This window comes from Lactuca serriola, chromosome 1, assembly GCF_051521515.1.
Source record: "Lactuca serriola cultivar US96UC23 chromosome 1, Lser_US96UC23_V15, whole genome shotgun sequence".
Classification (NCBI taxonomy): Eukaryota; Viridiplantae; Streptophyta; class Magnoliopsida; order Asterales; family Asteraceae; genus Lactuca; species Lactuca serriola.
The window spans coordinates 205,854,896-205,867,294 of record NC_136408.1 but is presented as its reverse complement, the minus strand read 5'-3'; the positions used below and the strand labels follow the sequence as shown (position 1 = coordinate 205,867,294).

At 32.7% G+C, this 12,399-nt stretch overlaps 1 protein-coding gene across 17 annotated transcripts; it reads left to right on the top strand.

Moving 5' to 3' along the window:
* The first annotated feature begins 1,550 nt into the window (after positions 1–1,550).
* Positions 1,551–11,911, top strand: LOC145103272 (ARM repeat superfamily protein). 17 transcript variants are annotated; one of them, XM_079040886.1, is made up of 31 exons: positions 1,551–1,693; positions 1,782–1,837; positions 2,517–2,565; positions 2,914–3,211; positions 3,283–3,443; positions 3,856–3,921; positions 4,076–4,193; positions 4,299–4,408; positions 4,852–4,947; positions 5,053–5,176; positions 5,748–5,815; positions 5,891–5,977; positions 6,158–6,310; positions 6,379–6,474; positions 6,561–6,620; positions 6,716–6,834; positions 6,979–7,066; positions 7,287–7,391; positions 7,654–7,758; positions 7,839–7,891; positions 7,993–8,056; positions 9,154–9,288; positions 9,367–9,479; positions 9,590–9,683; positions 9,920–10,139; positions 10,217–10,347; positions 10,429–10,575; positions 10,667–10,795; positions 10,884–10,982; positions 11,099–11,137; positions 11,490–11,911. In XM_079040886.1, the coding sequence occupies exons 4-31, from the start codon at positions 2,971–2,973 to the stop codon at positions 11,625–11,627; spliced, it is 3,159 nt and encodes a 1,052-aa protein (XP_078897012.1). In that variant the 5' UTR covers positions 1,551–1,693; positions 1,782–1,837; positions 2,517–2,565; positions 2,914–2,970; the 3' UTR covers positions 11,628–11,911. The 17 variants fall into 17 exon arrangements, with proteins under 17 accessions (XP_078897012.1, XP_078897007.1, XP_078896988.1 ...); XM_079040881.1 differs by having other exon boundaries at positions 2,517–2,608; XM_079040862.1 differs by having other exon boundaries at positions 2,116–2,608.
* The last annotated feature ends 488 nt before the right edge of the window (positions 11,912–12,399 follow it).

Sequence of the window (12,399 nt, the reverse complement as noted above, 5' to 3'; positions counted from 1 at the left end):
GATGAAGTTAATCACTAGAATGTAAGGTATCTTACCAAGTTGATGATGAACCTTGATGATGTGTTCTTGAACACATACACAATCCCACACGATTTTTCCTTGGAAAATGAGGGCTTAGAGAGCACTTTGTGTTGGAGAAATGAGAGAGGTGGGGGAGTGTTGGGGGTTCTTAGCCGAATTAGAAGAAGAAAAAGAAAGAGGGTGATTTGACATGAGGTTATTACATGGAGGATTAAGGTTTAACTTGGATAATTCGCCTAAATATCCACTAGATAATTATGAGGTGTCACATGCTTAATTATCTCATCTTTTTTTTTTATTTTATTTTTTATAGTAGGGCTAAGAATGAGGGAGAAGGAAAGAGAAGAGAAGGGTTTGAGTCATGCTTGCTTATATTTCGAAATTATGAGCCCAAGTTTTAGATTTTCGGCTCATTGGGCCCTTATGAGGGTTTATGGCCCAATAAGGCCCAAGAAGATAGTTTACGACCCAATTACAATAAAAAAGATGGGTTTACGACCCATCATGGTTCAATAGTGTGGTTCACGGCCCATCATGGCCCATGATAACAAGGTGAGACATTTTAGGTCCAATAAGGCCCAAATGCCATGGTTTGACGAATGTGAGTCTAATTAGAGCCCAAATGGGGTTCTTTGGCCCTAAATCATCGAATGAAAGTTTTACTGGCCCATTAGGCCCAATAAGAGGATCCTAGTCCATATTAAGTTTGAACCGGGACATTAGGGTTTCAAACCCAAATTTGAGTATCTGAGATGTTTTAAATTAGGTTTTGGACTTCACTCAGGACTTTTGATTTTAAATGGATGTTTTTGATTGAGCATAATACGTGATATCCACTTAGATTACAAGTCTTACAAGAGTTGATGTTTACATGAAAACAAAATTTCCTAGCTAAAAATGCTAGTTGTGACAAAGATAAAGGATACTAAACTTAGTGTACAAGAAAACCCTTCATGCTGGAGCCGAAGGTCTTCATAGTATGATGCAACGCTAAATAAGTGATCAACATGAAAAATGTTTGACCCTTATCAAATTTTTAGGTTTGACCTAACATAACTCTTATTCGAATCACACTGAATACATTGGCTGATTGAGGGGGAATGATAGAGATTTGTTCGCCTTCTATAAGCGTGAACAACATCGACAACGGAAAAGTAAAGGGTCAAAATGGTCAGTGTCTATGTGGTAAAGCACGTAAGTAATTAATCTTATTAAACTAGTGACATGACAATTGACAAGCCACGTAGGCAAGGGGATGCCACCTATAGGATGACTAACAACTTCAAGTAGACGTTGTTGGCAAAAAATGCGAGGTCGACAAGTTTTATAAACCATAAGGACCAAGCGGAGAGATGTTCCCATAATTGTACTAAATACGTCTATTTTGAAAAACCGTAGGGCTGATTGCGTAAATTTTGTATAGATTTTAATTGATGAAGGTTTTGGGCCGGTCGGGTCTAAGCGTGTCAACGTGATCGTATAATGAGACGTATTCCGTTTTCTACGGTGATCCATGAATACAGGGACCGAGGTCATAGCAGCAAACTCGAATCGAATTGGTGAGAAAACCTAGGGCTTTTGTTGGGCTTCGTCTCGTCTCTCTATATCTCTTCTCTATATCTCTCTATTGGAGTATTTATCAAGCCAAACTCTCTGCTCTTTCCTCTTAGTCGTAAGCCACTCCCCTTCTGCATTTCTTTATGCAATTTTTCGATTTAATCCCATTCATTCTACATTCATCTACTCAATTTGGATCTCAGGGGTATCTCTTGTGCCGCTGGAAGAAAAAAAAATCCTCATTCTAGAAGTTGCAAAGGTGTTTGATCACTGATCAGTGTAAATGATGATTTTCTTCAGCTGATTTTGTTTTTGTTCTTTCCATCTGCATCGTGTTGTAACTTTTTGAGTTCTTCATGTTAAGAATCTGTCACGGTTCATACCAGAAAACAATTTCCCTACCATGGGGATTCTTCTGTTGGATGGATGTAATGTGAAGAAGATTAGGGGGAATGAAAATGACATGTTTTGATGATTCTTACGTTACGTTATTGAATTAATTTGATTCGGTTTTGATCTAATTTCTTGATATTTTAGGGCTATAGAGGTGTTCGTAAACTGCTGTACTAGGTGTAGGGATGGGGATTCGGATAGGAGGGTTGGGTAGTCTTGGTTTACGAGCTACCTCGTGTCGATGTTCGTGTGATCTCTGTTTCTCAATCGACTAGTTCGAATCTCTCAAGATTGACGTCAGTTTCGTCTTGATTTGAGTATGCAGTTGTTTGGAGACTGATTCTATATCTCATTTCCGTTTTATTGAGTCCTTTCCTATATCCATATTGAGAACTTATGTATGTGTGATACTGCAAAATGGAGATCGGAGAACATTAGATATAAAAGATCAAAAAGAAATTGACTTATGCTCCTTTAGTTTCTTTAAACCATATCGGTTCACCTGATGGCAGTTAATCTTCTTCTTGCTCATTTTCTTTTTACAGGATTGTTGACGTCTTATAGATAGCACGGATTGGTGATGATCAGCTCATGGTTCTCAATCATAGCGTTCTTTCCATAACCTTTATATATATATGTACTATTTTTCTTTTTTCTTTTTGACCTCTCATATGTAATAGGAAATAGTTTGACAATGAGAGATGCTTTTCTTGTATGATGAACAATGTAACATCTATATATGTTATAATATCTGGTTCAACTCATATGCTGTAGAGTTGTAGTTCTTGCTTATATGGCCAAATCTTGATTCTTTCTGTTACTGATACATGGGTTTACTTTATGTTAATAAGTGTGTGATCTATATCTGATTTAAGTGAGTCACTTACATTCTTATCTTTTTCTGTCAGGATTCATGACCTCTTCTTATCATATATTTTGTAGACCTAAATTGGATTTTGCTGGTTCTTGACACCTGAAAAACATCAATTCTAATCAAGAATGGAGAGCTTAGCACAGCTGGAAGCTTTGTGTGAGAGACTCTACAATTCACAAGACTCAGTTGAAAGAGCCCATGCTGAGAACACCCTTAAAGTCTTTTCTGCAAATACCGATTACATTTCACAGTGTCAATACATATTGGACAATGCTTCAACTCCTTATGCATTGATGCTAGCTAGTTCAAGTCTTTTGAAGCAAGTGACTGAGCATACACTATCACTGCAGCTGCGACTTGATATAAGTAATTACTCTTATAACCCTCTTCTTTTACACATCAATACAGCTTTCCTGACTTGTGGACATCTAATGAAGGAAACTACATCATTACCTATTTGGCAAAAAGGGGACATGAACTTCAGCCATATGTGATCGGATCTTTAATCCAGCTCTTGTGTCGGGTGACAAAGTTTGGTTGGTTTGATGATGATAGGTTCAGAGATGTAGTCAAAGACTCCACAAATTTTTTGATCCAGGTAGTATCTCATCTGCTACTTTAGCATAAACTTCCACTTTTTTCTTCTTATGTGGTTGCTTTTTTTTTTTTTTTTGTATTTTTGTAGAAAACCATGTTATACATTACCCAAAAAAACAAAGTGAAAAGAAACTGAACAAAAAACTACGAGTTTTGATTTATGTTATAGATGATAAAGGGCATTTGATTGCTTCATAGTTTTTAGAATCAGTCGGGAGTATTTCCAAGAATTCTGAAAGTTTTCAAGAATCAAAAGCTACAGAGTCTTCTGTTGCACTTTTTGAATAGCAATTAGCAAATCCCTTCTATCTTAATGTTCTTTGTATAACTTATTTGCTGCATGAAATCTTTTCTTGATGCATAAGAATTTCATGCTTTTAAGACTTTACTTACATTGTTGCTGTTTTTATCAGGCATCACCCGAGCATTGTTCTATTGGTTTAAAGATACTAAATCAGCTTGTTAGTGAGATGAATCAGGTTGGTTAATATATTCCTACTCCTTAATCACTTCATGGAAGAATCTTTTTATATGGACTTTTTAGTCAATATTGTTGTAACTTAAATGGAGTTTTGTGATTTATCATTTTCTGTTTTCCTACTTTTTTCATTCCTACCTGTTTCTTTTCAACAGCCAAATCCGGGGTTGCCTTCTACACATCATAGGAGAGTTGCATGCTCCTTTAGGGATCAATGTCTTTTTCAAGTTTTCCAAATATCTCTTACTTCACTGCAACAGCTGAAAACTGATGGTAATGTGATAGTGTTTTTAAGTTTTTTCACTTCAATTTTGGTAAAAAAATTCAACCTTTCTATTTCACAATCATTCTGAAAAAAAAACAATTATATACATGCAGTTGGAAGCCGGTTGCCTGAGTTGGCACTTACTCTGGCATTAAAATGTTTATCATTTGATTTTGTTGGAACATCAATTGATGAAAGCTCAGATGAATTTGGCACTGTTCAGGTATGACTTTTAGTCTTCTACACTTGAATCTTGATTAACATATGAACAAGAACACTTGATTAACTCATTCTTTTCCTATTAATATTTTAGGTAAATACAATATAAACCCTTAAGTTTGCAAGTTTTTGTCGGTTTTACCCAAAGTCGTATTTTAGGTCCATTAATGCCTCAAGTTTGCAATTTTACCTTTTTTGCAAATTTATCCAGTAAAACTGAAAATTTCTACCAAACTTAAGGGCTTTTATGAACCAGAAAAAGGGTAAAACCGAACATTTCTGTCAAACATAAGGGCTTTAATAAATCAAAGGGTAAAATTGAAAAAAAAGTTGCAAACATCCGGTTTTAATGAACCTAAAATCTACAAAAGGGTAAAACCGACAAACCCTTGGAAACTTAAGGGTTTTTATGTCATTATCACTAATATTTTGAATGAACATTTGCAGATTCCATCTGGATGGAAGCCTGTTTTAGAAGATCCTTCAACACTACAAATATTTTTTGATTACTATGCAATCACAAAGCCTCCATTGTCAAAAGAGGCGAGTCATTTCTCTCGTTTATCAAATATATATTCGTGAATTTCTAGCTTGTTTGTTTGATTTTGAAATCTTTTTTTCAACTTTGGTGTTGTATTTTATATATAGGCTCTAGAATGCTTAGTGAGATTGGCTTCAGTAAGGCGATCTTTATTCTCAAATGATGCTGCACGTTCTAAGTTCTTGGCCCATTTAATGACTGGATCCAAAGAGATACTACAAGCTGGACAAGGTACATTTTGAAAATTTTTAATTCGAGTTATTATTACTAAATTATTAACCAATGATAATGGTAATTCTAGTCATACAAGTTCATTATCTTTTCATATAGCAAATTGACTTCGATTCTTGAAACCCACATCACTTCCGCTTCTATTTTAACATCAAAATATCATAGTTGCCCAACTTAATTTCTAAATATCTTCATAAACTTTCAAAGTATCATATATGCCCTTTTTAAATATCAAAATATCATATATACCCTTTTAAAACATCAAAATCAATGGTAATATCTAAAGTACGCTCCATCTACAACATGAAAATAATCAACAACAACAAAAACTAAACAATCAATGCATACATTCCATGAAGAGGTTTGAAGATGAAACGTTTATGAAGGTTAAATATTAAGAAATTAAATCGGGCGAGTTCAATATTTTAATCTTTAAGATTTGTAGAAGGGCATATATGAAATTCTCCCTTTAACAAAAGATTCCCTTTTTATGTGGAAATAGTCCCATATCAACAATTATGATTCTATTCAACAGCCTAATATAAAAGTTTATTTGTGAATCCTGTATCAGGTCTTGCTGATCATGATAATTACCATGAGTATTGTCGTCTTCTTGGACGTTTTAGAGTAAACTATCAGGTAATTTTGAATAATTTTAATATCTAAACATATATCTCTTCTGATAAAATTTAATCTTATTTATGATTTTTACAGCTATCAGAACTTGTAAATGTGGAAGGCTACAGTGATTGGATACGTTTGGTTGCAGAGTTTACTTTGAAATCATTGCAGTCATGGCAGGTTGACTTTTGCTGTTTCAGTCTTTCAGATAATATGATATAATAAATTAATAATCATCTAACAATCTTCTTTGTACTATTTTCTAGTAATAAATAAATAAATAAGACTCTTTCTCTTCTTTATTTCTTTACTAAATGCAACAACATATGTTTTACTTTGATCATTTCATGCCTCTTACAGTGGGCTAGTAGCAGTGTATACTATCTTTTAGGGCTGTGGTCAAGATTGGTGACATCTGTGCCCTACTTGAAAGCTGATGCACCTAGTCTTCTTGATGAGTTTGTGCCCAAAATTAGTGAAGGTTTTATCACATCAAGATTTGATTCTGTACAGGTATAATTCATCAACTTTATATTTTTTAAAATTAGTGAAAGTTTAAAAGCCTAAAATTTGAACTATAGGCTACTCCCCAAGATGATCTCTCTGAAAACCCTCTTGACAATGTGGAGCTTCTTCAAGACCAACTTGAGTGCTTTCCATATCTTTGCAGATTTCAGGTAAACATGTCACATGTGTGTGTGTGTGTGTGAAATTTGAGTGATACATATTGTCATATTTAATCGATATTTTTTCTGCATTTCAGTATGAAAGAAGTAGTTTGTTTATCATAAACATTTTGGAGCCAATCCTACAACTGTATACGGTATGTTTTAGTTCAAATGTGAAATGGCATTCCTGTAAATATTGGTATTTATGAATTATGACATGATGTTTAATATTTGTTTTCTGGATAAATAGGAAAGGGCACAACATCAGATTAGTGATAAAAATGAACTATCTGTCATTGAAGCCAAATTAGCTTGGATTGTTCATATTGTGGCAGCTATATTAAAGATTAAACAGTGTAGTGGTTGCAGGTAACACAAATTAAATGTGTGTATATATATATATATATATATATATATATATATATATATATATATATATTCTTTTTCTACATTGTTGAAATAGTTTTTTATCATTTGATCATGTGTAATTTTTATATTTTTCTTTCAATTTAGCACGGATTCCCAAGAAGCTATTGATGCAGAATTATCAGCTCGTGTTTTGCGTATTATAAATGCTACTGATAGTGGATTACATAGTCAGGTAAATCAGTAAAATGCCTTTCACTAATTGTTTTCTTTTGTCTTAATGCATTAAGTCCTTACTATTTTACAAATGTTTCCTCATTTGTTTTTTCCTTCCATTTCCACATTATTCTCTGAACATCATCAATCAAAACAAATCTTTATTCAGAGATCACTTAATGGAACAACTCAACTATGAGTAATTATAAATAACTTATTAATTTAATATCTTATGGCAGAGATATGGTGAACTTAGCAAACAGAGACTTGACCAAGCAATTTTGACTTTCTTCCAACACTTCAGAAAATCTTATGTAGGTGATCAAGCTATGCATTCTTCTAAGGTAATGAAATAATAAATACTTTCATTTATTTGTGTATTATATCATTCTACTTTCAATTCTTTGTATAACAACATTGTTGTTCAAATCCTTATCTTATTAAGGCATTGTACTTTGAAAAATCTATATTTATACATTAATTTTTTTTTACCTAGATAGATTCTTCAAAGTAAAAATGAAAGTAAGATGCTATAATAAGTTAAGTAGAGAAAGTACATTGCTATTTCTTCTGTTCAACTAAAAAAGGTATCGATTTTTGTTGCAGCAGCTTTATGGTCGACTATCTGAGCTGCTTGGACTTAATGATCATCTTCAGGCGTTAAATTTGATTGTTGGAAAAATAGCAACAAACCTCAAGTGTTACACAGAGGTAATTACTAAAATCTCCTTTGTTTTAAACAATATTGGAAAATTTCATACGATCTCTCATTTGCCATTTTTTACTTACAGAGTGAGGAAGTTATTGGTCACACCTTAAGTCTGTTTTTGGAACTTGCATCTGGGTTAGTTCAGTTTATGATTTATATTTGTGTGTGTGTGTGTGTTTTCTATAGGAAATGTTCTTAGTTCTTACTTCTTAACCATGGGATGAATATTCTTGCAGATATTCATCAGGAAAGCTACTTATGAAGTTAGACACTGTCAAATTCATTGTTGCAAATCATACAGTAATTATCTTCTATCTGATTTTTCTATATAATTTACAAAAAAAAAAAGCAGTAAAAGGGTAGTTTGGTCATTTTCCATTGTTTATACATTCCAATCCTTTGGAAGATATACAGTCAATTTTCTATCTGATTTTTCTTGGAAAAAATCAGGTCATTTTATATAATTTACAAAAGAAGCAGTAAAAAGGGTATTTTGGTCATTTTCCATGATTTGCATTCCAATCCTTTGGAAGATATACAGTTAATTTTCTATCTGATTTTTCTTCGAAAAAACATATCATTTTATATAATTTACAAAAAAACAGTAAAAGGGTATTTTGGTCGTTTTCCATAATTTACATTCCAATCCTCTGAAAGATACACAGTAATTTTCTATCTAATTTTTCTTGGAAAAAATCATGTCATTTTATATAATTAACAAAAAAAACAGTAAAAGGGTATTTTGGTCATTTTCCATAATTTACATTCCAATCCTTTGGAAGATATACAGTAAATTTTCTATCTGATTTTTCTTGGAAAAAAACATGTCATTTTATATAATTTACAAAAAAAATCAGTAAAAGGGTATTTTGGTTATTTTCCATGATTTACATTCCAATCCTCAGAAAGATATACAGTAATTTTCTATCTGATTTTTCATGGAAAAAATCATCATTTTATATAATTTACAAAAAAAAAAAACAGTAAAAGGGCATTTTGGTCATTTTCCATAATTTACATCTCAATCCTTTGAAAGATATGCAAACCAAACAGAAAACTACAAACCGAATTGAACTCTTCCATTCTTGTCTACCAAAACAACAGATTTTAATTCTTTTGATAGATTCTATCATTTATATACATAATAAAGGCATAACAGCCTTATGAACTGTAAAGTATGTGAGGGGCTGCTTTTTTGACATAAATGGTCCTTGAACTTTATTAAGGTTGTCAGTTTTGGTCCACTTATTAATTTTTATTCAGTTTTGGCAAGTCAAAAACCACTTTTGGACCACTTCTGTTTTTTTTTTTTTTTTAGTTAAAAAAAATGGTTTAGGCAAAGCCTGAATCACCTTACTAGTTCTAATTAAACTCTTTATTTATTTTTTTTTTTGTAGAGGGAGCACTTTCCTTTCTTGCATGAATATAGATGCTCTCGTAGTAGAACAACATTTTATTACACTATTGGTTGGTTAATTTTCATGGAAGACAGCCCTGTTAAATTCAAGTCTTCAATGGATCCACTATTACAGGTAGCTTCACAACTTTCATAAAATCATATATCATAAATTTTTAACAAGAGTTTGATGATTGTTTTTACTTTTTTATAGGTTTTTATCAATTTGGAGTCAATCCCTGATACTATGTTTCGCACTGACACTGTAAAATATGCATTAATTGGATTAATGAGGGATTTAAGAGGAATTGCAATGGCTACTAATAGGTAAATTATTTCATAACCATTCTTTTACTAGATAGTTTGAGTTGTGTTTATATTGATTATTATTGGATTGTTATAATTTATAAATGGCATTTATATCTGATCAATTTCAGCCGAAGAACATACGGACTTTTATTTGATTGGTTATATCCTGCTCACATGCCAATCCTTTTAAAAGGCATCTCACATTGGGCTGACACTCCGGAGGTGAGTTTCACAAATATTCTTTTTTAAAAAAATTATTTATAAAAAAATTACTTGTGATAGAAAATTTATATACAAGAAAAGACTTTTTTAGTCAAGTTATCTATTAGCTCTATAATCAAAATTTGGCAACAACTCCAAACAATTTATGATTTTATGATCATAATAACATGAAACAACAAAAAGCAAAGGCAAATGTTATCTCAAGTTTTCTCAAAATAAGATGTGTAATTTTGCAGGTTACTACACCACTGTTGAAATTTATGGCTGAATTTGTTTTAAACAAGGCTCAACGTTTAACTTTTGATTCCTCTTCTCCTAATGGGATCCTTCTTTTTCGAGAAGTTAGTAAGCTTCTTGTTGCTTATGGATCAAGAATCTTAACTTTCCCTAATGCTGCTGATATATACGCCTTCAAATACAAAGGGATATGGATTGCATTGACTGTTCTTTCAAGGGGTACATACCAACATACTTTTTTAATTTTTTAATCTATTATTATTTTAATAAGATGTTTCATAATAATTAATTTACAGCCTTGTCTGGAAACTATGTAAATTTTGGTGTGTTTGAACTATATGGAGATAGAGCTCTTGCTGATGCACTTGATATTGCTCTAAAAATGACACTATCAGTTCCTTTGGCAGATATTTTGGCTTACAGGAAGGTATTTAAAATAATAATAATTTTAACTTATTATCTAATGTTGTTTTTCAGCTAATTCTTATTTTGTGTGTGTGCTTTGTAGCTTACAAAGGCATATTATGCATTTTTGGAGGTTCTATTCAACAGCCATATTGTTTACATGTTGAACCTTGATACAAACACTTTCATGCATATAGTTGGCTCACTAGAATCCGGATTAAAAGGACTTGATACTAGCATCTCCACTCAGGTATATTATTATATTTTCGACTTTTCTTTATTAATGTCTATAAATAATAATAAACAAATAAAAATCTTACTTTACTTTTTTGTTTTGTTAGGCTGCATCAGCGGTTGATAATTTGGCTGCTTACTATTTCAACAACATCACCATTGCGGAGGCACCAACTTCACCTGCTGCAGTCAACCTCGCTCGCCATATTGCAGAGGGCCCCACATTGTTCCCAGAAGTAAAACTACTTTCTTTAAAAAATAATTAATATGAATGTAAAATCAAAGTAACTTATGTTGCTATTTTCTACATTCAATTAAACCCAGATACTGAAGACGCTGTTTGAGATTGTTTTGTTTGAAGACTGTGGGAATCAGTGGAGCCTTAGTAGACCAATGCTCAGTCTGATACTAATCAATGAACAGGTCATTAATTTATCACTTTTTTCCTTTTACTTTTCAATTTTAATACATACATCAAAATTAAAAATCCCATGAATACATAACACCATATGATGTTTAACCACCATTTAATTGCACAGATATTTTCGGATCTGAAAGCTCATATTTTAGGCTCACAGGTTTCTACTTTTCTTTTCTATACTTGTACTGAATTTTCTTAATCTGTCGTTTGTGCAAAAGACGTAAATACCCTTCTTGGCCTCGTCATCAAAAATAGCCTTAGAAAGCTTGTCCAGTCTCACTAGATAGGGTTATTTTTGACAACGAGGACGAGGAGGGCATTTTCGTCTTTTGACAATGAGATGTGATTTGGCCTCGTTTGTGCAAAAGACGTAAATACTCTTCTTGGCCTTGTCATCAAAAATAGCCTTAGAAAGCTTGTCCAGTCTCACTAGATAGGGTTATTTTTGTTGACGAGGACGAGGAGGGCATTTTCGTCTTTTGACAATGAGACGTGATTTGGTATTGCAGCCAGTGGATCAGCATCAGAGGCTGTCGTTATGCTTCGACAAACTAATGGCGGACATTTCAAGAAGCTTGGATTCCAAGAACCGAGACAAGTTTACTCAAAATTTGACAATATTTAGACACGACTTCCGTGTCAAATAAAACCAAACATGTCTTTGTCTCATCTCCTCCTAGGTTTGTTTTGTTTTGGTTTCATGTGTCAATCAATCAATCACGTGTATAGAAGAAGAAGAAAAAAAGAAACATCGTCATTAAAAAAATGTCAGAAATGATGTTTGCATTGCAAGGAAGGTCATGTAGTAAGTAAGTAGTGTTGTTTATTGTTTGGACCCAGCTATGGTACGTACATAAAGCTCTCATATTACATTATGGGAAAATGGGATAAAAAACTAGTTTGAGATTGTATCATATATCATATTGTTGAATGATGGATGATTAAGATTAAAAAAAGACGGACTCATTTTTTAACCATGGTTAAGATTCTCGTCGTAGTTAGTTAACCCAACATATTAAAAAAAAATGCAAAGTTGATCTTCAGCTTCAGTGGGGTAAACTGCAGGTGGATAAAAATAGAGGTGTACAACAAAAGTGGCCATATATAGGCTTAATTACAAGTAAAACTGACCACCTGCAAAAAAGAATTATAGGAGGAAAAAAGCAGTAATATTGCTAAACCTAGTGCTAAAAAATAGGTCACAGAGAAGAAGCAAAAGGATGAGATGAACGAAATCAAGCAAGAAGTTTTCTAGAAAAGAACGAGTTTGAGATATTATTTATTGTTCATGGCACATGTTAAAGAAATAAAATTTAGCCCACGAGGACGTCTGTTTCATTAATAATAGACATTATCGTAGTTGCTTATTCAAGACAACAAATCTAGTGATGTTAATGGGATCAACCAGCGGAGGAAGTA